Source organism: Grampus griseus, assembly GCF_964374135.1.
Source record: "Grampus griseus genome assembly, chromosome: 7".
Lineage (NCBI taxonomy): Eukaryota > Metazoa > Chordata > Mammalia > Artiodactyla > Delphinidae > Grampus > Grampus griseus.
The window spans coordinates 59493145-59519219 of record NC_139001.1 but is presented as its reverse complement, the minus strand read 5'-3'; the positions used below and the strand labels follow the sequence as shown (position 1 = coordinate 59519219).

The following is a 26075-nucleotide window of genomic DNA, read 5'->3' as shown; positions in this document are numbered from 1 at the left end:
TCCAGCTCCCCTCAGTGGTGGGAGGGTGGCAGCATCTCCAGCAGCGGCTGGACCTCTAGGACCAGGAGGCCCTCTGGGGTTCCAGCTCCCACCAGGACACCTGGCTCCGGCTCTGGCAATGCCTCCTCCTTCCTCTGTCCCCCCACCTGAGGGCTTCCTGCTTGGCTAGAATCCAGGTTACCTCCTCATCACCTCTTTGGCTTCTCAGCTCTTGTACCACCTGTAAAGCTAGTTTCCAGCATTAAATTCCCTCCATGGGAAATACTGAGTGCTTTCCATTTTCCCGCTCGGACTTCAACTTCTACCTACCTTTCTGGTATATTTGTCCCAGCCCTGGAAGGGCAGTCCCTCAATGCCAAATGTTTTATTGTCACAAAGTTGCTTTTTTTTTTTTTTTTTTTTTTTCGGTACGCGGGCCTCTCACTGTTGTGGCCTCTCCCGTTGCGGAGCACAGGCTCCGGACGCGCAGGCTCAGCGGCCATGGCTCACGGGCCCAGCCACCCTGCAGCATGTGGGATCTTCCCAGACCGGGGCACGAACCCGCGTCCCCTGCATCGGCAGGCGGACTCCCAACCACCGCGCCACCAGGGAAGCCCCAGAAAGTTGCTTTTTAAAAAGTTAATTCAGACCAAGCATGATGAATGGTGCTAACGTGTCATCTCCGTAGGATGTCATGAACATTTATTGCTGGAAACGCAGAAGATCAACTCTGGTACCTGATAACTGAGAAGGGCTTAGATGCATTTTTCTCAATGAACTTTAATTAAATGGATTGTTAACTCTTCCACAGTGTGAGCCATGATATCTGTAGGAGAAAAGAGCAGGTGTGATGGGTCACTGTTCCTGCAGCGTAGACACTGGAATAAGACTGACCTGGATTCACTTCCCAGCTCTTCCAGCCATTAGCTGTGTGAGCTCAAGTCCCTGTGTGTTGCTGGCCTTAGTTTTCTCAATAAAATATGAGAATAATAATAAAATAAGGTAACACATGTAAAAGGCCTGACACAGAAAGTCCTTGGTCTTGCTTTTAGGGCTGATTTTCTTGTTTGGATTCTCACTAATCACCCCATCCTGCTTCTTTCCCTCTCCTATTGAGGGAATGAAATTTATAAAATGAAATTCCTCTCCTCATTTCACTAAAGCTCAGCTAAAGTGAAATTCTCAAAGATAAAAACTTTACTTGAAAGCCAAGGGAAACCAAAAAGGAAATAAATAAATAAGCAGATACAAAAGCAATAAAGTCATACTCCCTATGGAAGGGGCCCCTGAACAGGCATTGGCAGTGACTTTGTGTCCCAGGGACCCGGCCTCTGCCTCACAGCCCATGGCTGCTAGGCACCAACATAGCTCTTACATCATAGAAGCTTGCCTAACTGAATACGGGATGGAGTCCCTTTCAAAGACAAGTGTTTATTCCCCTCCCCGCCAAGTAAAACTTTCCCTGCTTTCACCCTGTGTGTGTTCCTTGGAGGTTTTATTTAAATAAAGGGACTGTCCCCCTCTCAAAGCATCTATTCATTATGTTGCCTCCAAACCTAAAATCTCTGAGCCAGGGAAGGTTCTGAGAATGCTGCCTTTCAACAGATTAAACAGCCTCTTGGTCCTGGGATTATCTCGCTAAAAGGCAACCTGTGTATGTTTTGCTCCTTTAGAAGTTGCAAATCAAAGGAACTGGTTGAAGTCTGATGCTTCCCCTGCTTTGGTAATAGTTTCCTTTCAGGGCTCCAAGGAAGCAAAAAGGGAACTGTCCAACCAAATTGACTACCTAGGGACCACTTGTTAGCATCTTGCTTAAATATAGTCATTTTTGTAGAAACAAATAAACAGATGCAATCTTCAAATAATGTTTCATCGCGCCTACCAAAGAATAAACATTCATCAGTTATCCTCAAGCACGGGCATCTTCTTGACCTCTGGCTCAGCCAGCCTCTCAAAGACTACTGCACAGGAAAACAGATGTGTTTTTTTCACAGGAAAGAAAAGGTTACCTCAGAAGCTTATCCTACATTGATCTACTCTAGACCACACATACCTACACTTCCTTCTTCTAAGACAGGAAGAAGAAATGGGTTTCTGCTGTTATTTTCAAGAATAGCCAGAGGCTTCTACAATTTGGATGCATAACCAGGCACAGTCCTAGACTTATAAACCAACCTGCGTAACGTAAAGAGACAAGGTACATGAGTACTGGGAACTCACGACCTGGAAATAATCAACTGTTTTGACTGCACACATTTCCAGCGCCCTGGTGCATGCTGGCCTCCCCCCTTTTGAACATGATTCCAGGTGATTTGGCATCATGGAATTCTCTCTGTCTTTTTTGAGGAGGTGGTACAGGGAGTCTGTGAGCTCATGGTCCCTTTCCCATGAAAGGTCTGCCATAAGAGAGCGTGGGCTACTTCAGGACAAAGTCGGTCTCTGTTTAAAGCTGCTATTGAATTTGACCAGATTGACATTCCTTGGTCTATGCTAGTTGTAAACAGAATGCTGCTCAAATATTATAATATTGCTTGACATTTGTGCTCTAGTGATTTCGAGAGGAAGAAAAGGTCTAGATGCCAGCAAGGTGATGACAATGTTTCAGTTCAGTGCGATTTCATTCTAAATTAATCTGTGTCTCATCTGTGCTGTTCTTAAAACTTAGGATTCTTTTCCCTTTTTTCCTTCATTCTATTATAATATTAAAAGCAGCAACCCATCTGAAACTTATTGTTAATAAAAAGGAAGGCATAGGGCTTCCCTGGTGGCACAGTGGTTGGAGTCCACCTGCCAATGCAGGGGACACGGGTTTGTGCCCCGGTCCGGGAAGATCCCACATGCTGCAGAGCGGCTGGGCCCGTGAGCCATGGCCGCTGAGCCTGCGCGTCCGGAGCCTGTGGTCCACGGCGGGAGAGGCCACAGCAGTGAGAGGCCCACATACTGCAAAATAAAAAAAAAAGAAGGCATATGTTTATACATGTATATTCATATTTAGGTACCTAAAGTATTTAAAATTAATATTGACTTTTCATTTTCCCTATTGATTATGTATTAAGACAAAGGAAAAACCTACCAATTTATTTTCAATGCAATGGCTTCTATTGGCAAAAAGTATGGGTTTTTAGTATAAAGTATAGTAATCTCTGTGTTAGTTTTCTGTGACTGCTGTAACCAATTGTGTAAGCCACAAGCTTAAAGAAACACAAATGAATAACCTTACAGTGCTGTGGTTTAGAAGTCTGAAGTTGGTCTCACTGGGCTATAATCAAGGTATCAGCAGGCCCGTTCCTTCTGAAGGCTCCAGGGGGAAATCATGTATCGTTCCGCCTTTTCCATCTTCCAGAGGCTGCCCTCACTCCTTGGCTCTTGGCTTCCTCCACCATCAAAGCCAGCAAAATCGGGCTGAGTCCTACTCCCACTGTTAGCTCTCTGGTTCCAACTCTTCTGCCTCCCTCTTCCGTCTTTTAAGGACCCTACAATTACAGTTACATTGGAGCCACCTAGAAACATCAGAATAATCTGCTTATTTTGATCCTTAACTAAATCACATCTGCAGAGTCCCTTTTGCCATGTAATCTAACATATTCATAGCTTCTGGGGATAAGGACATGGACATCTTTGGGGGCCATTATTCTGCCCACCGCAGTCTAACAGGTAAATGTACTACTTACCTTCTGGAAGTGGCATAAACAGCGTTGTGTTGATGGTTCTATCACCACCTTTGACAGAATGTATCTTTGCCATTACCAGATATTTCAGAAAAATAGAGTGAAGGGGTTTCAGTAGGACTAGGGGCCTCAGCTGTGTAGCTGTGTAGCAAGTCATTTCCCTGGGATTCCAATTCAGCACCTTCATCTGAAGAATGTGGATAGCGCTAGGGGCTTTATCTAGATCCTAGAGCTGTTCTGATAGTAGCAGAATCCTGAAAACTTTGTATACCACTTTGCAGATGAAAGAGATGGTACACTAGCTGCCCCGGTGCATTCCAGGAACTTGAGTATGTAAAACCACAAAGAAGCATCATTTAAAAATTAAAACTTTGGGCTTTCCTGGTGGCGCAGTGGTTGAGAGTCCGCCTGCCGATGCAGGGTTCGTGCCCCGGTCCGGGAGGATCCCACATGCCGCGGAGCGGCTGGGCCCGTGAGCCATGGCGGCTGAGCCTGCGCGTCCAGAGCCTGTGCTCCGCAACGGGAGAGGCCACGACAGTGAGAGGCCCGCGTACCGCCAAAAAAAAAAAAAAATTAAAACTTTCTAACAATACAAATTGCAGGAAGAGAATCTTAACTACATGAGAGAGGATGAAGTCGCTCATTTCCATTCTAAATCAGTCCTTTATCCCTATCCCCTGAGATAGGTCATTTTAATCTGTATTCACGTTTATCTTTTGTTTTGTCCTCTGCCCTGATGTTTGTTATGCTGTGGGTAGGTATTGATTCCCTTCTCATTAAGCCTGCAAACATCTAATCATTCCTATCTGTTTGGTTGTTTTCATTTTTAATAATTTACGTTTAAATTTTGGCAAATCGAATGGTCTTAATTTTGCCCTTTGAATGCCTGTGCATTCAAGTTCTTTAGGCAGATTTTCTCTCTTGCTTTTTTAATCCTATTTTGAGTTTTATAAAAATGGATGTTTCTTGTTATTCCCTGACCCATAATTTTCTTCAGTGAGCTTTTTGTTTAATTTTCTTTTGCTTTAACATTTTATTTTTCAGACACCTCTCATTGAACCTCACGTTCCTCTTCGTCCTGCTAACACCATTACCAAGGTAATGGGATGTAGGTGGGTTGATGAGCCAGCAGAGCTAGCTTCTTAAGTAACCACTGGAAGTGGTCCATATGTCAGAGCATCACATCAAGAAACTGTGGATACAGTTTCTAGAAACAGTATATATCGGTGTGTCTCAGTTTTCAGTGTAAAACAGTGACACGTCACACGAGTGAACAATGCAAATGTACAAGTGGATTGTATTTTTCAAGTAAAAGTCAGATTGGAAAGTGATTTAGTGATGCATCTGGTTTGTTTTCCATTTTTAACTCTCCTTTCTCTTCCCCTCCTCCCATCTGATTAAAATTCAGGTTCCTTCAGAGAAGATCCTCAGGGCTGGAAAAATATTACGAAATGCCATTCTCTCTCGAGCACCTCACATGATAAGAGATAGAAAATACCACCTAAAGACATACAGGTATGTGCAATAATTCTAAAGGCTATGGCCCCCTCAGATTAGTGATTAGTGAAGTTAGAACAAACTTGTGTTTCCCTGTTTTCCATCCATGGGCAGCATGTTTTATAATCCTCCAGGTTCTGGAAGTTAAGCTTGTCTTGGATCCCCACTTAACTCTAATTAGCCCTCATATTCCCAGGAGTTACTCCTAAACTAATTTGCTTAGACATTGCTTTAACTGTGATGAACATAGAAAACTTTTGTAATTCTGTTTGCTGAAGTGTATTTTAGGAAAACTACTAGATTTAGATGAGATTCAACTAACATTTACTAAGTGTTCATTTGTACTTGAAGCCCTGTACCAGGCCACTTTATATATATATATATTATCTCATTTCATCCTCATCACAACCTGCGAGGTAGGTGTGTGGCCATTTTTCAGATGATAAAACTGAGGCTCAGAAGAGATTAAATAGTTTTCCTTGACCAAGTCACAAATCTAGTGAATGGCAGTGCCAGGATTTAAACCAAGGTTGGTTTATTTGCAAGTTTCATTCATTCATTCTGTCATTCATTCATTCCACACATTTATTAAGTACCTACTGGGCACCAGGCATTATTGTGTTCCAAACCCTAAGGGTACAGGAGTGAAAGAAATATAAAATGCCCTTTACATAATTTACTTTCTAATGTAGGATTCCATTCTAGTATGCATATAATAAGATATGCAACTCTGTTTCACCTCTGTAATCATATAGAATAAAGACCCATTCTAGCTGCCACTGGAGTTAAGAAATGATAAAGACAGGGGCTGTATGATTTTGTCGACCTTCTGGAATGACTGAACCATGGTGGGTAAATGAAGGATTCATGTCTAATCTTTAACTTTTGATTTTATCAACTCAGCAGCGGTTTAGGAACTAGAACGTCCTGTCTATGGCACAAAAGCCTTCACTCCCTCTCCCTGCGCCCACGATTCAGACTCACAGCCCTCTTTCAGCAATCAGTCGGACTCTCTCATGTAGCCTTGTTTAGACATGACCTCAGAACCCATCAGACTTAGCATGAGTCAAAACCCATTTGACTCACGTGAACCAAATTCATAAGACACAGTGAAAAGCTAGAATACAAATTTTAAAGTTACCACAAAGGATACATATATATATCTTTCTAGTGACCGTCAACCATGATAGTACCTGTAAAATTATACCTGGTTTACCCTAGAGCAAACCTTCCAGTATACGTACCTCAAATCCAGTCTCTTTCCCAAGGACAGAGATGGAAACACGTTGCAAATGCTTTCTCTTTGGATCACTTTTTCGGCACTCCCTGCAAACTAACACTCTTCTGCTTGCATTTGTCATGAATATGCTTATAAGACCAAAACTGGCAGCTTGTTACATTTAGATTGGCCTCTTCTTGATAGAATTCTGGAAATGAGATGGGATTTGAGAAACACTTTAATCGGTAGCGTGCTCCTCTTAGGGCATGTTCCCTCTCTTAAGACCGATTGCTCCCCTTGCCCTTTTAATGGGGATATTTACCAGCTACCATTTTGGTTGATTACATTTGGAAGCCTTTTCCTTCAACTCTGGAAGTTCATTCTTTTTTTGGCATCTGTAGTTCCTACACACTGTTACAGTTTTGAGGGAAGTAAAGGTTAAACTCATGTGTCCATGTCCTCAGAGTTCAAACTCTTTAACTCATTAAGTAGATCTCAAACATCTCATACAGCTAAAGGACCTTTTTCTTTTTACATTTATATTCCCTTAGTTTAAGAGGTGATTATGCTTTCCCAAGTGTTGACTTGCATTAGGGAAATTCCATTAAAGATGTCATCTTTGGTGACAAATAACGGGAGCTAGAAGTCAGAAACCATAATCTCTTTCTTGCACCATAGTCCTAAGATTTTAACCCCCTGAAATATAGGTGTTACGTCTATTCCACACCCTATGACACAAATTAATGATCTGTTGATAATGACCCGTGGACGCAACCGGAAGCCAGAGGCATGATTTCTTTTTCCTGCAGGACATTTTGAGTGCCTGGTCCCAGATCTTGTTTCCAGTCCCATCCTCTCCCTCCCTCCTGTTTTCACCTGCCGCCACTTCTACCATTACTGCAGTGCAAAGGGATTGAAGTCTCCGCAGATGCAGCCTCACCCCCGGTGATCACCACACTAGAGATCAGCTGTCGATTATAAAATAGCTAAAGATCATTAATAGAGAGGAAACCCGGTGATTCCACCAGCCACAAGTTGCACAGCTGTGTGTCTTTGTTCTGTGTTCTGACTGCAAGACTCTCACACCCTGTCCCAGGGCCGAGAGGCTCTGGGATCATCTCAACACCATATGCTCTTTTTAGTAAAAGTAATCATTGAATTAAAAGCCACATGAAATCGATTTTTTTATACTTTTACATGACTTTTCCCATTAATAAATTCTCAAATTAGATGAGGAACATGACACATCATACGTTTGGTTCACAATGAATAGTAACTAGGTGCCTCTTTGCCTATTGAAGCTCTAAAGTGTAGGTATGGACTGTAATCAGAGCAGTCCTAGAAATCTAACAGCTTTCTCAGGACATCCTCCTTGTGGTGTAGTCTTGGGTCAGACCCGAATCAGGACATCCCAGGAGTTCTGATAGATTTCAGAGTTCCTGGAGTCTTAGAACTGGACATGGCCTTTGAAGCCATCTTTTCCTCCTCTTTTCTTTTACACATGAAAAAACTGAGAACCAGAGATTTGAAACAATATGGCCAGAGTCACACAGCTAATAAGTAGTAGACCTGGTGCTGGATCTCATGACTTCTCCCAGGCTAGGCTCTTCCTAAAGTGCACCAGCACTGGGAGTCTCCTCCAGTTCCCACTAGAGAGGAGCTCCCTGGGCTGGAACCAGCCTTAGTGCCCCAGAGATGGTGGCATCCTCAGCACAGGAGGGGAGGTCACCAGTGACTCAGACCCAGCTGCAGGCAGCCAGCTGCTCTGAAACTCCCTGCTTATTCCCGTCCCTTGGGATTCCTCCCCCGGACTTCAAGATCCCATTTCCTCCATTGAACAGTCATGCCACGAGCACCCCACTCCCCACTGAAGGTTTCCTAATACGTGTGTATAGTTATATGTTTCCGAACTAACACACGTAGTTTGCCCATCCTGACCAGCTTACCACAGAGGGTCATCATAGGGATGAACGCGTGCCTGTACAGAAAGGATCTGGAGCTCTTCAGATGACAGGCTCTGTCGAAGTGCAGATGCTCATTGCATCACACTTTTTTCAGAGATTTGCATCGCTAATTGCTTGTTTCTCCCAGCACCCCTCTGAGGAAGCTCAGTAGTATTACTTGAAAACAGAAAGTGCTATATAATTTTGCATTTACACATAGCCTTTCACGGAGCACCTCCTAGGGCCTCACAGACCTTAACTCACTCCTCAAAAGGCTCCAGTGAAGGAAGTCAGAATTATGCTTTGCCTTCATTTTACACTGAGATTTTTCTGGGACCGGCTCAAGAGTTTCTGGCCCTGGGATTCTCTTGCCAGGTCACGCTCCCCGTCTAGCTGCCCTTTAGTCTCCCCTGGGGCTGCTGCCTGTAATGCTCTTTCGTTTAGCCAGCCTTGCCTAGAAGGTTCTCTCGTGAGTTGAGTGGTTTTATTGGTTTGTACAAAAGTTTGAGAACCTGAGGCCACATCACGCAGTGCTTTGTTTGCCATGAGACCTCTTAGGGTGGAAGAGCGTGGAGCCCTGTGGGAGGGTCTCCTCTCAGAAGCCATCTCCCGTCCTTCATCTGCAAGGGGGTGACTTCCCCTCCTTTGTGTCCTCCCGCTCCTTAGACAATGCTGCGTGGGGACCGAGCTGGTGGACTGGATGCTGCAGCAGACTCCGTGTGTTCACTCCCGAATTCAAGCTGTTGGCATGTGGCAAGTCCTGGTAGAAGACGGTGTTCTCAACCACGGTAAGATGAGCCACGGTCCCTGGAAAACCCTCAAGAAATGCTAGGAAGTGCACTTCCCTAGGGAGGTTGTGGCTGAACTCCCACATGGGCCAGAAAGAATTATGATGCCTTTCGGGACCCGCAGAGCTAGCATCTTCATTCAGCAGTACAAATGCAGCAAGTGGATGCCGTTGACTGCAGTGTTCCACCATTGTACCTTCCTAACTTGGGAGAGCGGATGAAGGGAAAATGAAATTGAAAGCCGAGTGCGTCAGTTCCAATTATGTTTATTAGTTTGCATTCACGGTTCATCAATAGCATGGTTATACTCTGAGCATTGCATAGCAGTCCTGATGCAGGGGCCGACGGAAGAGCAACAGAGCATGTGGCCGGGCTGATAATATGAAAGAGAGTACTGAATTCAGAAGCTGAGTTTTCTGGGAGAGCCAGTTTTTTTGTACCCACACGTAGTAGCAGGAGTGTGCTCTGTGGCGTAGCCCCTGATAGCCACAGGGGCTCTCACTGAGCAGAGTAGCTATTCAGGACTGGAGTGGAACTGTGATTGAACTCCTCATGCCATTTGTTTAAAGATCACTTTTCCAAACTGACAAACTATTAAAATCATTAATTTTTAAATACCTGGGAATCTAATGATGCTCTTGCCAGTGTTTTCACAGACTTTACTGTGTATACAAATCATCTGGAACTCTTGTTAAAATGCGGATTCTGATTCAGCAGGGCTGGGATGGGTCCAGAGAGTCTGCATTTCCAAAAGCTCCCAGACGACGCTGATGCTGCAGTTCCAGGGATCATATTTTGAGCAGCAAGGATCCTCCCACTCCTCCTTATCTTTGGATAGGGTTGATGCTCCCTCCTGAAAAGGGGCTTAAGAGCTTTAAGACACAGAGATGAGGGATTCTAAGCCAAGTTTATGACTTTGTCCTACTGAGATCTAAATCTTCTTGTTTAAAGGGAATAAGAGAGAAAAAAAAAAACTCTTTAAAACTTGAACTGGAAGGAAATTACCATAATATCCTAGGGGTATATGACCTAGATGTTTGGTATATGACCTAGATGCTTGGTCTTGTCAGCTTTGTTCAGACAATTTAATTTTTTAACTGCAGACAGACGTGTTTATAAGCAGTACACATAGAAAGAAAAACATCAATTCTGATCCTGACGAAGTCGGGTTTTCTGTTTTTTGCTAAGTCTGTACTTTGAAACAAACAAACAAACATTATAGAGCATGATCTGGTAGTTGGTTATTTTCCTGTTTAGGACGGATATCCCACATGCTAGAAAATGTCACCAAGGCAATTCTTGCTGGTCAGAGTGCTCATCTCAGGAAAGCTGGCAGGTTCTCATACGAGAGTCCCAGGGCAGCTCAGGAGATGGGCGGGTCAGAGAGGGCTGTGAGGTGCATGACTGCAGCCCAGAGGTCGCATCCTACAGCTGCACCCGCCTGGGTGAGGCCGAGGGAGACGGGTGAGGAGTCTCACCACTTTGCTGCCACTTGGCTCTCTTGCCCGACACCGTCCATCCGTTTTTGGTAAACGGGCCCGTGAGGCAGAGGTGCAGCAGCTAACGCTTGCCTCCGTGTTTCCCCTAGTGGACCAGGAGCATCATTTCCAAGATAAATATTTATTTTATCGATTTCTGGATGATGAGCATGAGGATGCCCCTTTGCCTACAGAGGAGGAGAAAAAGGAGTGTGACGAGGAGCTGCAAGACACCATGCTGCTGCTGTCGCAGATGGGCCCCGACGCCCACATGAGGATGATCCTCCGCAAACCGTGAGTGAGACCGTGCGGCTCCCCCTGCTGGTCACCCGTGCAAAGGTGCACACCTGGGCGGAGGAAAGCAAGGCTGACTTCAAAAGACGTGGCCGGGCTTCCCTGGCGGCGCAGTGGTTGAGAGTCCGCCTGCCGATGCAGGAGACGTGGGTTCATGCCCCCGTCTGGGAAGAGCCCACATGCCGCGGAGCGGCTGGGCCCGTGAGCCATGGCCGCTGAGCCTGCATGTCTGGAGTCTGTGCTCTGCAACGGGAGAGGCCACAGCAGTGAGAGGCCCACGTACCACACAAAAAAAGATGTGGCCTTCCTTCCCCCAGGGCCAAAGGAGAGATGCTGAAGGAGTGACAGATATGTCTGCCTCTTGTGTTTGAGCCAGATAGTTCCACTTCCCTTTTGCATGAGTTAAAGCTAGAGAGATTTCTCGCAGTTGGCTCGGGGTGTCAAAACTGGGTACACGTATTAAATGACCTTTGGTCCATGAAAAACAAACTGCTCTGCTTCTGTGCCAGACTGTGGAAGCCCCTTTCTTCCTGATGCAATAGGACAGAGGTCGTCAGAACCATTAGACCTCATACCTGTGCTTGTATGCCTCCTTTCATTCATTCAGCACATACTTTCACCCCATGAGGAGGCTTCTGCTCCTTAGCTTAAAGACATTCTTTTTTTATTTTTTTTTAATTGAAGTATAGTTGATTTACAATATTGTGTTAGTTCCTGGTGTACAACGAAGTCATTCAGTTTTATATTTTTTTCAGATTATTTTCCACTGTAGGTTATTGTGAGATATTGAATATAGTTCCCTGTGCTCTACAGTAAATCCTTGTTGTTTATCTGTTTTATGTATAGTAGTTTGTATCTATTAATCCCATAGTCCTAATTTATCCTCCCCCCTCCCTTTCCCCTTTGGTAACCATAAGTTTGTTTTCTATGTCTGTGAGACTTTCTGTTTTATATATAGATTCACTTGTATTACTTTTTAGATTCCACATATAAATGATACCATATAATATTTGTCTTTCTCTGAGTTACTTCACTTAGTATGATATACTCTAGGTCCATCCATGTTGCGGCAAATGGCATTATTTCATTCTTTTTTATACCTAAGTGATATTCCATTGTGTGTGTGTGTGTATATATATATATTTATACCACATCTTCTTTATCCATTTATCTGTTGATGGACATTTAGGTTGTTTCCATGTCTTGGCTATTGGGAATAGCGCTGCTATGAACACAGGGCTGGATGTATCTTTTCGAATTAGAGTTTTTATCTTAAGGGCGCATTCTTAAGAGAGCACCACTGCTCCATTAAACTCTTCAAGGCCTCCAATCAGCCAGTGAGGTGTTCCCTCCCTTCCAGCTCAGTGGAAACCCACCTGACCACCAGCTAAAGTTGAGGACTCCGATGAGTTTTATCTGATCAATCCAGAAAGAGTATATTGAGCCCCTCATCTGTTCAGAGCACTCAGCTAATTGCCACAGGGCATATGAAGAAGGGTATATGCCTCAGTCCCAACCTCAGGGAGACCTTTTCAATGAGGGGTGACTTGGCCCCTGGATCTGAAACCACTGCACACAGAGCTTATGTTTTTCTGCTGGAAACAAAATCCCTCTCCACCCGGCAACCGGCGCGCGCCAGCTGTGGGTGTCGACCCCGAGTCACTGGCTTGGCCGACCTCCATTCGTCAGCGGGGCTCGACAAGAGCCTTATACTTTGCCCGTCTTGCGTGTCCCCTGGGCGCTTCCAAGAGCGAGGTGTCCCTCAGACCAGCTTCCCGGCGTGGGCCCCGCACACCAACTCACAGCAGCCTCTCACCGCACCCTCCTTCCCTTTCCCCAGGATTCCCCCCTTTCCCTTGCCCTTACTCCATGCTGCAAAAAGGCTCTTCAGCATAGCTCATTTGTTGGTCACACCGTGACCCCTTGTCACAACTTCCTCTCGGGTCTCAATGTCCTGTGCCATGTGTTTCAGAGGCCTTCCCTCCACCCAGTTAGCGTCGTCATCCTTAACTCCAGAGCCATGGTTTTTAGCTCCTTTAACCTCAAAACGCTTTCTTCAAACAAAACAGTTGCTGGAAAATCCAAAATATCAAACAGAAAACCCAGAGCTTCACTGACCTTCATGCGTCGTAGTCAAGAAAACTGCCCAGGAATTTATGTTTTCTCTGCCCTGAAGGACCACAGGGGTTGGGGAGCGACGGGAGAATCCCCAGGCCTTGGGGAACTCCGATGAAGGCCCCCACTCTAAACCGTGTCCTCCTTCCTGTCAGACTGCTTCCCCTCTCTCTTCCCCACACCCTCGTGTCTTATTGTCCTTCGTTTACCTCATCATTTGCTGGCTTCATCCCTTCTTGCTCTTCTTGCTGCCATCTTCATTCAAGCCCACATCACACAGTGGTTCTGAATCAGATGGGGACAGCCCCTAGGGGCATCAGGAAATGTGGGATGCTGAACACACACCAGTACCTAGAACCCTCCAAAACAAGCTGCCCTGAAAAGAATGCCCCTGTTGAGAAACATTATTGGAAACTGCGAGTTTCTTAAAGGCAAAGACATAGCTCATTTTACTTCATTCATTCATTCATTTAGTCATTTAACCAATATTTATTGAACATCTATTTTGTCCTAGATACTATGTTAGTTGCAAAGGCTGCAGCATTGAACTAGAGGGTTGCACCTCCTTCCTGGAGCTTTCTGTCTGGGACAGAAGACAGACCGTAAACAACTAGTTATGCAAGTAATCATTTAATCACCACTGCACTACATGCTACAAAGGAAAATGTAGTGTATGTTGATAGAATGTAATATGGAGAGGGAAATTGAACTTGTTGTGGAAATTAGAAAAGGCTGTATCCCTAGCTCTGTGCATTACACCAAGCTGACCGTCAGTAAACCTTTGCTTAGTGAATGAATGAATAAATGAACATTTAGCCCCAGCTCTGATGTTCCCTCAGCTCTCCCTTGCTTCAAGGGAGACAGAAATGCCATTCAATTCACAAATATTTTTGAGCATCTACCAAAGATGTTTTTAAAAAGCAGCAAAATGGTTCATGCCTTTGGAGAGTTTCTAATCCAATGGGATAGGCACTCCCAAATTAGATTCAGATGCAACAAACATATATTGAGTGCTGGTTGTGTACAAAGCACCACGCAAGGGATGTTTGTGCTAATTGTTTGATTCACCCTCCCAAGAGCCTAAGAGCTGGGTTCATGAGTTACCCTTAGAAATAGGAGCCTGTACTTGTGCTTCTCTTTTCTTCCATACAGCATTGAATCGCATGATCCTTGGCAGCCCAAAGATTCTTCAGAGAAAATTACATTCCAAAGTTTGGACTTTTTTAACCTATCACTGGCCGCTAAAGTACAGGTTTCACCCGTATCCCAAGGTACATCATTTTGGGCGCCCTTGGGATCTTCCCATCTTTTCAGGTTTTATGAAACCTCAAATGTTGGAACTGGGCTGGTAGTTCTTTTGACTTGGTACTCTTAGATTTCCTTTCTATTGGAATGACAGCCCCTAAGAAATGGAAAAGTGAAAAAGAAGGAATCTAATTCTATGAGACAGACTTTCAAACTATACACACACACACACAAAAAAAAAACAAACAACACCATTTTTTTGATCTGATAATAACCTTTGGAGCTTCTACTTTACTTAAGTGGAAAGAAAATAAGCTGAGATTATCAGGAATTGATGGTATCACTGCTGTCCTTGAAGAGAGCAGCTGAGCACTTTGCTCCTGGGAACTTGAGGGCATGTTCACAGGTTCTGTAAATGTTGACTTTTTACTGCCCAAACTGCCAAGTCATTAAGAAATATGGAGGCGTGAGATGCATTGGTTCCATATTGACCAGGGCGAGACCCCCCAGTATAGTAACTCAGCACAGCTGCATTTTATAATAGTCACCACTCCCAGAGAGGTTGCAGAACTCTGATAATTACTGAGAAAGAAATAACACAATATTCTTTGATGAGAAGATTACTTTGGGAATTTGATTGTATAATGAAGATGTTGCTTTGAAAGGTACTTCCTATTGTTCTCAATCTGAGACTCACTAGCAAAAAAAAACGTGTCACTTGTTTTGACAGGCTACTTAGAAAAATTCTCTGTTTATTACATTAACTGCAGCATTTTAACTGTCAGACTATGAAAGAATGTTCTGTAGTTTAAAAAACAGAATAGAGCTTCAGGGGAAATTTTTTGGCACACTCTTGTTGCTATTGGTATTGAAAAAAAACATACATTCTGAATGCGAAATTAGCTTTTTATGTGGTCGCAGGCAGAGTGACTCACAATGCCCATCCCGGTTTTACAGGTGCAGACCTGGATGGCATTTGGGGGCAAGTGCTATAGAACAGTGGCAGTTTGATGGTGCTGTTGTTGCGGCTTCCAGACAGGGCCATCAGACCTAAAATGAGCTCTTGGAGCTTATTGTTTTGATTTTGCTTTGTTTAAAAGTCTAAAAACAAGAGGTTACCCTACAGCAAATAGATACAGTGGAGACCCTTACCAGCAGAAACATGGACTCTGGCTACCTTTGAGCAGGTACTTTGGAGAGGGGCCATGGGCAAAGAGATGTGGAATGAGCAGGTAAGCAGGATGTTATGAACTTGAGGCCAGCTGGATAAAAAGAGACTTCAAGGAGACAAAGAAGGCCCTTGCCATACAAGCCTCCCAACTTCTCCTTCCAAGCAAAGTGAGACCTAGTGCTGCACTGTTTAGAATGATCTATCAGAAACCAGCCTAAAGGCGGGAGGGAAATGAAGAAGATGCCATTTCCCAAATCTAATTCTAGGTCTGTCTGCAATTTTGAAATTCCCTAAAAGCCTAGAAGCTTAAGACAGTTGGGCCTGAGCAGAAGGGGGGAAAAAAATGAAATTAAAAAAATATATATCTATAAACACATAAGAGAATTGTTGGTAGGTTATGGAGTCTTCCAAATGGGTCAGAAACTCATAAGCTTGAGTTCATTTATTTCATGTGATCAAGTAATATTTTCTAACATATCCTATGGGGCATAAGATTGAAAGGAAACAATTTAAGATAATCAAGTGATATGAGAAAATACCAGAAGGGGGAAGGAGGGTTGTTTATCAGTCAATTGGCTACATTAAGACAGCCTCCACCCTCTGTTCCACACACTTGCTCTAGAGGGCACTTGAGAGGCTGTGTGTTTTCGTTAGCAGAGCCGGCTTTTTTTTTTTTTTTTTTTTCTTTTTTTTTTGCGGTACACGGGCCTCTCACTGTTGTGGCCTCTCCCGTTGCAGAGCACAGGCTCCAGACGCGCAGGCTCAGCGGCCATGGCTCACGGGCCCAGCCGCTCCACGGCATGTGGGCTCTTCCCGGACGGGGGCACGAACCCGTGTCCCCTGCATCGGCAGGCGGACTCTCAACCACTGCACCACCAGGGAAGCCCGAGCCTGCTTTTAGTAGGGTCTTTACCTGTCCAAGCTGTTTTGGAGGGTGTGAAATTTGAAATCCTGATAGTTACAGGGAAATGTGTTTCCTCAGGGGAACCCAGATTAGCAAGCCTAAAATGAGTGGTGCCTAGGGGTTTGATTTCTGTTGAGATATGCCAAGAGAATGTTCAGAGTTATGAAGTCCATCCTCAGATGCAAATCAGATGAAAAGAGAAGCATGACTGGAAGACCTAATCTTTATGAAATTAAAAAAAAAAAAAAGATTTTATTGTGATTCTTTTTCTTCACTGCGTGGCCAACTTTGCCTTTGTTTTTCCTGGAAAGATTTGTGTGCCCTAAGTGTAAGCTTGTGGAATTTACCAGAAGAAATGATTGCAGTAAGTGGGCCGTTCGTTTCTTGCGTTTAGATTTGCCTCTACCCTAGGAAAGCAATTTACCACTTATGCCTCATGTTTACATGCCCGGGAACCCAGCCATTGGATTGCTGCCATTAGGATTCAGATCTGGGAGACAGAAAGATGGGTGTAGCTGCCGTTTACAGTTTAGGGATCATTATTGGATCGCCTCAAGATTTGTATGACTTTTTACTGTTAAAGTCAATCTGTTCCTCGTTTAGAAAATTTGGAAACTACTGAAAAGAGTCAAAGAAGAATAAATAACACCTGCCAATCACATCTTCCAGAGATAATTATTATTAACATTTCGGTGCCTATCCCTCTGGTTATTTTTCAGTCCCTAACTTTTTACACTTAATGATATGTCACGGCATTCTCTTTTAACCTTAAGTATTTTTGAAAGGTGGTATTTTTAATAGGTGCATAGTAGTCTATCCTCTGAATGTTCCTCAGTGCATTCAGTTTCTCATGGTGGATGTTTAGGTTGATTCTCAAGCCCTTTCTTCTTAAGGGCAGCAGAAAATAATATTCTAATGCTCTTCTTCCCAGAACAAAGAAAGAATTCCTAGCCTGGCAGGGATGCAGGAGTGGGGTTGTGGCTCGAAAGGTGTCCAGAAAGTTCCAGCAGGGAAGCGAAGGAGTGCCCAGACCAGGAGTGCTGGTAAACGTGGCTGGAGAGTTAGGCTGAGGTCAGATTGAAGAAGGTCTGCTTCTGTGTTCCTTGGATATCATTTTATAGCCATTTGGGGCACCGTTGACTGGTTTAAAGGGAGATGTGGCATGGCCAGCTTCGCAGTAGGTAGGTTTCTCTGCTATCTGTAGAGAATGGATTGGAGGGGCTGAGACTAAAGATAGAACGCCAGATATTGAGTTTTATGAGATTACAATTAATTATATTTTAAGAATTTAATGACAGCATTTGAGATACATGCATTTGACCTAAGAGTCTGCTAAATACAGTGAAAGTAATATTAAGCACAAGAGCCCCGGATTCTAGTATTACCAAGTTACCAGTAAGTCCCCCAACATCTCCAGATTACAGATCTCTTAAACTATAAATTTAATACCTGCTTACTCTCTCCCAGTTTCACAAAGGGACTGTGAATGGAAAAACAAATGCAATAGTATTTAATCACAGCCAACATTTATTGAACACACGTGTGCTAGGCACTGTGTTCAACAGTTGTCTAATTCAATTCTTTCAACAGAACCATGAGATAGTTATTAATATTATCCGTATTTTACGGATTAGGAAAGTGGGGCTTAGGTTAAGTCACTTGCCTGTGTTCATCCTGAAAGTCGTGGACTCAGGATTTGGTCCAGGTCTTTCTGACTCTGGATCCTGTGTTCTGTTCTATGGTCTACCACCTATCCCAGGCCAAAAAGGCTTCAAAATGGTCTCTTGGCTTTGTTCTTTGAGCATTACTGAGGAAAGATGTCATGGAAATCTGATTTTAAAATAATTATTGCAGAGTAGTCTCATCTCATTAAGTTATTACTGTATAGACCTGGATGAGGTACACATGTACTGTAGAAAAAAATTATATCAACACACTAGCCAGGATCACAAACAAAACTTAACAACTAAAAATGAGTCACGCTATACGTTTTATATAATGACCTCACATATATCACCTCTTTGAACCTCAGAATAACTATGAACTGAGTAGGACTAACGTTATTATCCACAATTTACAGATGGAGAAATTGAGCTTAGTAGATGGCGAGTGTCTTCTTTAACATCACACAGTAGTATATGTGGCTGAACCAGGAACTGAGCCCAAGTCTGCTTACTCCAAATCCAGTTTCATTCACTTTTTTCATGGATAATAATCTTTCCTCTCTAATAGATTGCCTAAACTTCTTCCTCTCTGGTGGCTTTACTGAACAAGCAGTGGAGTCCAAAGAAATATGGATAATCTATCTGTCCCTGGTTCATGAAGAATTAATTTTTATAAGGAAAAATAATATATCCACATAGCATCTGCTCAAAAAACATTTGCATTTTCTATCTGACATGTATGTCTTATACACAGAGGCAGGTTGCTATACTATCTGCTTCTATCCAAATTTGTTTGTTTTTCTCAAGTTGCTGCTTAAGTGTTTTAAAGGAAAATATTTATAGTTGTACCTTTTAAAAGGTTTAATGGTACACTTCTATCGTGCCCTTATAGTAAACACTTCTGCTGGGAGAATTTCTGGCATACTCGGTTTCTAAACATGAAAAACCTCAAATCACACTGTCCCCAAAACACTTAGCCCTCAGAGGCCCTGAATCACAGAACCCTTACCCCATGTCCTGTTGGGGATGACTTCATTTCTCTCAAATATTCATGAAGCTTTTACCCTTAACTGCAGTTGTAAACTGTATGCATTTCCAACTTCACGAAGAAGGGAAGAATCCCCGTGTGCACAGGCTTTGCTATCAGAACTAGAAAATGCCTAATTGTATCTGATAAGCTTAAGATGTCCTTTTCTGGGTTAAAGGTAAGGTGAGGGGTGGTGGTGTGGCAGGGAAGCGAGCAGACAGAGCTGGGCAGGATACCTTAAATGGCAAGTCACCAAGCTCCTGGAATGACTCAAACCCTTAACTGCTAACTCTTAGGAAGCAAGGGTCCTGGGAGGTGAAAAGAGAAAGAAACAAACATGTTGTGCTGGTTTTTTAGACAAGGGTGTGGAAAACCACACCAAACTTTCCTTTAAGGGAAGGGGGGTGAGGTGAGATCTCAAGATCTGAAGAGTGTTGGGAAATGATCCACACTTGAGAAATGACTTGAAAGCAGGAGAGTCAGGTGGGTTGAGGTGAAGTGTTGCCACCAAAATAAAGCATTCCACCCCCAAGAAAAAAATAACAAAGCGTTTCCTTTATTTTGACGCGTGATCAGGTCTTGCTTAGATATTTATAACATTGACTTTTCTGGGTATTTTCCCCATGCACCAGGGAATACGTCTACTAGGCGACAGTTCTCGAAGAACTGGGTCTTTTCACCTGCCTAGGTTACCACTGGCCATGCCAGTGTGCATGCTTCGTGCCTGGACGAATCCCTCATTTTATCCACGTTCCAGTAACTGAGTTGCTCTGTCTCTGACCTTGATAAATTCCTTGATAAAACTGTATTTACCAGCAGCTTCCAATATCACCTGAGTCCTCCCATCCTTTAATGTATAAAATGCCTCTCCCTCCATCCCCGTTTATTATCTTGTCTGTAACTAAGGCATTGCTGCCGGAATGCATCCCCTGCAGAAACTAGGCCTTTCCACAGCAGGATCCAACACATCCACATCAATGTGGCACCACGCAGATTTGTAAAGAAGCAGGGATGCCTAATACCTCTCCCTGTGACATCTGGAGAAGGACGAGTAAAGACCAGGTACATTCACCGGCTGCCACTCAGAGCAGCCGGGAGAGTCAATTCACTTCCCCAGCCTCGCATGTCCTCTGTGAAGGTGCGTTGGGAGTTCCCTCCTCCTGCGCGGGGCACAGTGTTCCCTTGACTCTTGAAAGCCAAATTGCCTTCAGTCCTTGGGCCCCTTTCATTACTGTTGGAACAGGCTGGGGGCTGATCTGCAGGATCTCTTCTCCAGTTTTTTCTCTGTCCGCCCCACAAAGACCAAAGCATGAGAGGTACTTAATGCCACTGTTTGCCACGACGAGCCCGCTTTTGTTCAGTGATCGTGGTAGGGAAGGCTCCATGTTAGATGTGGTGTCGGACGCTCTTCTGGGGGGTGGGGTACATGGAGAGGAGAGAGCTTTCGTCTGTTTCCAGAGCAGAGAGGTGAGTCTCTTCTGAGACACTAGATGGCACAGCGGCTCTGAGCGGGCGGCTCCGGCCTGGCTGGGCTTGTTCTGTCACTACGACCACAGAGTCCACTGGGATGGGGGAGGGGCTCCCATTTGATTGGGTGGACGCAGGCTGGCCACACCGACTTTCACTCCATCTGGCCTAACAGCACGTCCACGGAAACACCTCGTGGCGCACCTCTCCCGAACGCTTTTGCCGCTTTGTTAACTGTGAATACGCTCATTTTCTAAAGCAAGTCTCTTCACACCCTGCAGTCCTGACTTCTCTCACCTTGTTAAAACATGTGCTGTAGACAGGACCAAAAAGTTGGTTCCTACCTGGGTGGATCGCCCAGGGACAGTGGCCTGCCCTGTGATGACACTGACCACTGTAGACCACAGGCTCGTTTTTGTTTTGTTTTTTTTCCTTTTTTCCCTTTTATTCGGGATGTTATTTAGGACTCGCAGACTAAACTGTTTCTAGGCTTTGTTCCGTTCTGTTTCAAATGGCTGTCCCGGGTTTCTCCAGGGCATCCAGCAAGCCCCGTGGAAGTCTGTATTTCTTCATTTTGGTTATTGAGGAATGGAGGTCCAGGTGTAGAATAAGTTCCACGTGGGTCTCTGCCGGTTGGCCATCCACACTCCCACCCCTGTGAAGGCAGCGGGGGCCATGCTTCCGGACAGGCCTTGCTTTATCAGAGACGTGAGGGGGGCAGGCAGGGTGAAGCCACTACCATCTTCCCGCTGGTTGCCAAACGAAGGAGGCTCTCCCGGAACAGAGCCCTTCCCGGGAAGTCCCTCCTGGGAGAGCTGCCACTGCTTTCCGTCCTCTGTGTCTGGCAGGAGGGCCCAGGCCTCTGCTTCCTTCTCAGGCTCCTCTGGAGCAGGTCTCGAGCTGTAGCCTGGCAGTGAACCCTGGGGCAGGCTGCTGCTCGGCGCGTAGAGTGGGAGAGGGGCCCAGCGGCCCCCTGTCCTGAGTGGAGCAGTATTTTTTATTTTTTATTTTTATTTATTTTTTTTTGCGGTACGTGGGCCTCTCACTGTTGTGGCCTCTCGCGTTGCGGAGCACAGTCTCCGGACATGCAGGCTCAGCGGCCATGGCTCACGGGCCCAGCTGCTCCGTGGCATGTGGGATCCTCCCAGACCAGGGCACGAACCCGTGTCCCCTGCATCAGCAGGCAGACTCTCAACCACTGCGCCACCAGGGAAGCCCATGGAGCAGTATTTTGATGAGCCCTGGGACCCTCTCCTGCCCTTGTCTTGTCAGCAGGGCTGTCTCCCTCCTGTGATGGTCTCTTCCGTGAGTCCAGAGCTGTGTCTGCCTCCAGACACATCTTAGACATTCTATCCCTATCTGCTTCCTATCACCCAAGAATTCCTGAAACTCTCATGTCCACGGAGAGTGCTATGTTATGGTTTGTCGTGGTGACATTACTGATTTTCAGTGCTGTTTTGGATTTTTAAATATCTTTCCTATCAGACCTTTAGCATGGCAGACAAAATTCTGACCATAAAAAGGGTCCTACCCAACAGGTGCTGCTTGGCCTTTCATGGTCATCTCTGTCCAGGCCCCCACTGATCTGGACTTAGTTAGACTGAATAAGTTCAGCTGGTCTAAAATGGTAACTTCTTAAAACTGGATGAACACATGTATAATCCTACAGAAAAATCTGTCTTTTCTATCTTTGAACGGGATTTGGAGTAACAGGTGAGATCCAACATTTTCATCCTGTCTCCTCCCTCCATTAATAATTAACTACTTACCATGACACTTACGTGTGCTGTACCTGAAGTGAGTTATGTCATGGACACCTTGTCCTAACGGACCTTCAGTGGGAAGGATAACAGAGCGTAAGCCCCTGTGTCCTTCAGACCACAGAACAGGAACTGGTCCTTGGCACTGCTGCCATCTCCCCTGGGCAGACCTTGACTTCCGCATGAGTCGTGAGAACTTGTGCATGCATTCATCTGATGAGATGGATTGAACACCCTCCCCCTTAATAACGCCATCCTGCATGTGTACCATATTTCCAATGTATGAATGCTTCGTGTATATTAACTCGTTTAATCTTTACAGCAATCCGGTTTATTATCCCTATCTTTACAGATGTAGGGACAAGGCATTAGACCAGTTGGGCACCTAGGAAGTTCCTGTTTTAGACCTCAAATCCCGTTTCTGTTGTTAGCTTAGCACCCTTTGTACTACCAGATGCTGCTTCTCTTGAGAAGAGCAGTGTCAAATCGTGGATTTTTAAGCAAATAACATCGTTCACAGTATGTTGTAATTGCCACGGCAGTTGGATCATGTGCCATGGAAGAATAAGTTTTGGAGAACCAGTTTTACCTAGGCGAGAGGACATCTGAGCTGGGCTTGAAGCAGGAAAAAATTAAAAATCCCAGGCAAAGAGAGGAGCACGTGAAGAGTCTTGGAGGCGAGAAACAGCTTCGCGTGTCTGAGGACCAGGGAGATGTCTGGTTATCCCTGGAGCAAAGAACGTAGACAGCCATGAGGGAAGATGTGAAGAGAGGAAAGAGAGATGAGTCTAGGAAAGTCAGTTGAGACCTGCTTTAAGAGAGCCTGTATGATGATGAGGGAGCACTTCTGGACAGACTGAGCTTGTGACACTTGTGGGTTGTCTGGGAATTGATGGCCAGGAAGCTGTTGGAGCTCAAGAGAGAAATCTGTTTGGAGATAAAGATTGAGGTCTCGGCATCGTATAGATGAATGTTGGGGACTTTTCCCACGGAGAGAAGGTGGAACGAAGTGAGAACAGAGCTGAAGGTGGCAGAGCCTGGGGGGCACAGCACGATTCAAGAGGTGAACAAAAAAACAACAGCTCATAAAGGACACTGAGGAGAAATGTCTGGAAGACCAGGGAGAGATCGAGGAGGGCAGTGGCCTGGGGGAGGAGAGCTTCAGGCCGTGCTCAGTAGTGTGGGGCAGTGGGAAGTTGAGTGGGTTTCGAAAATAGCCTGAAAGTTGCCATCTTTACCTGTCTTCTCCCACACTTTGGTGCAGGTCCTAAGACTAACTAAGTGGCTCAAAGGGCAGCCTTGACACACTGTCAGATTTTCAGTATGCTGCATTGAGGGTCTGACAGATTTCATCATCATCTGTTTTAACTCTTGGATGAAATTCAGTGATCTTTAATATAATGGGATTTATAGATCCTAAAGGCAGCATTTATTTTTTTAATCTGTAAACCTTGATCAGTGTGGATTTCACGTTGATATTATGTGAAAACTCTTCCTAAACTCATAGATATCTGCTCCCCAATTCCAACTCTGAATCTGTCAAGATTTTAGAGCTAAATTCTAACCCTTTCTTTTCCCGGCTGAGTTTTTCTTCTCCCTCCATAACAGCCCACTCCATGGAGTTGAGAATGAGACTTGGCGACCCTTTTCTCCTTTAGCCAAGCTTCTAGGAGGGTCCGTGCTATTTGCGGCTGATGTCAAGTAGCAGGAACAGCAGGGCTGCCCCTTGTGCTGAAGAGCCATAATCCTATTACGCCCACCTTGAGACTTCACATTAGTGCCTCTATCGTAGTAGATGGACTGAGGTGACTCAATTGACTTTTAAATCTCCAAGGGTCCTAGTTTCAAAATCCCCATGTCTAAGTCAAGTAGTAGATTAGGCCCCTTGCTAAGAAGGCCTGGCTCCTTCAGAGTCCCTGGGGCCATAGCTCTTCCTTCGGTGGGTCCCCTACTTTCTGCATTCCACTAGATTGGGGCACAGTGTATCCTTAAGTGGTGATCCTTGGCAGGAGGTGAACCTGGCTGGCATCTCCCTGGGTCATGGCTTTAGTACAGGCAGGCATTAGGAAATAGACCCTCTGTTGTTTCTATATGAGAAGGATATCATATTCTTTTGTTTGTGTTAAAGCCGTCCTTGAGAAGGTAATGCCCAAGGGATGCAAAGAGTTTTCTTCCTCCAGTTAGCTCCCATTTGATCTGGAATATAGTTGCAAAATTATCTAACTCAACTCTTTTAGAATATTTACAATTCAGTTTCGATAGCTCCAAGTACTTATCTAATAATTGACTAAGTTCTAGATGTAATTTGCTGAACCAAGAGTCATACTTAATTTGTAAGTTTGTTTTTCTCGTGCAAGGGTTTAAGTTTTGAATATCACTTTGCTGGGTTTTTTTTTTTTCGCTCACTCAAATAAATATGCAGATACCTTCCCATTCGCTACTTCCTTTAGCTCTCACATCACTCTCAGAAAGATATTGTCCCCAGTTTACAGATGAAACTGAGCCTCTGATGTCACACAGCTGGTGAATGGTTGCACCAAGGTTAAAACCTGATCTTCAGACGCTAAACCCAGTGCTCTGCTCAGGACACCAACACTCCCTGAATTTATCTAATCAAGGAGCACTCTTTAAAATACAGTGTAATGATGGAACACCGTCGGCAGCTCATTGAGGTTTAAATGTTTAATATACAGAAACGTTAAATAATACCACAAGTTATTGAAATTTTAGGACAAAATGCATAAGACAGATGATGATTATCTAATAGGTAACACTCATGACTATAGCAGTTAGCTGAGAGTGAATGTCACCTGTCCATCAATGTGGAGATTGACTTCCTAGCGCTCTCAGAATTCATAACACATTTGTTTGTTTTTTAGTTTCAAAAACATATTAGTCAGGGTTTCTTATACTGGAGAGAGCAATAGAAAATCCAAATTACTGACCAGTCATGCCTTTTACCATTGATGTATAATTAAACTCTATTAGTGATTCCAGAATTATTATAGACAAGAAAGATGATCAGCAATCCACTCAGTCCTCCCATGCCAAAATGTCCATAATGCCCACAAGCCCCAGACTATTAGATACTAGTTTTATAATAAATTATAGGGAAAGGCAGACTATTAGATACTAGTTTTATAATAAATTATAGGGAAAAAACTGTACATAGTATACTGATTAACATCTCATGGAACAGTAGTCCTCCATGGAACAGAGTTGGGGAAATGCAGGTGTATTCTTCCCTTCTTTCCCTCTTTTACTAATCCCATGCACTACTGTTTGCCTTCTGCCCATCTCATGCCCTCACTTCCTCAGGGATAGGTGAGAAAATGTTGTCTATAGGCATCCTTTATCTGAGTCCTGTGGTGGAAGCATATTACATAACCCAAAACAATAGTGACAACAGCATTATTATTCTTTTAAGCTAAGATATCAGGATCCCAAGAAATTTGGATTGATCATCAAGTTGATTGAACCAATAGTTCCTAGAGATGCTAAACGATAAGTTTGTTGTTACTGATTAAGGTAGTGATGAAAGGCGATTTTGTAGAACGATCATCTACAAAGTAAGAGGTCAGTTAGCCAACTACAGTGTGAACAGAGATGTTCTTCCCTCTGAGATGGAAAGGAAAGGGATTATGTGCCCTTCTGATTTCTTCCATGTCCTTCCATCAAGGAACACGTTCATGTCAAAAATCCCTTTAGGAATGATCATAGCATGCTCTCTCCCTCTGCCGATGTTTTTTTAATCGGGATTTCTGCTAAGAATTTCCTGAACATGTTACTGACCCCCGAAGTCACCTCTATATTTCAAGCCCTTAGCAATGACTTTTATCTCATTATTTCCTTGTTA

General features: G+C 44.3%; 1 protein-coding gene across 11 annotated transcripts in view; it reads left to right on the top strand.

The window, feature by feature from the left end:
* Positions 1-26075, top strand: part of RAPGEF4 (Rap guanine nucleotide exchange factor 4) — a gene marked incomplete at both ends in the record, with an annotated part of 319238 nt that overhangs the window by 227846 nt on the left and 65317 nt on the right. For 7 of the 11 annotated variants that reach the window (XM_082657692.1, XM_082657694.1, XM_082657690.1 and 4 more), the window contains 4 exons: positions 4692-4745; positions 5056-5162; positions 8973-9094; positions 10683-10866. In XM_082657692.1, coding sequence (XP_082513818.1) covers positions 4692-4745; positions 5056-5162; positions 8973-9094; positions 10683-10866 — 467 coding nt within the window. The remainder of the gene's footprint in view (positions 1-4691; positions 4746-5055; positions 5163-8972; positions 9095-10682; positions 10867-26075) is intronic. The other 4 variants (XM_082657688.1, XM_082657697.1, XM_082657691.1 and 1 more) reach the window with 1 other exon arrangement.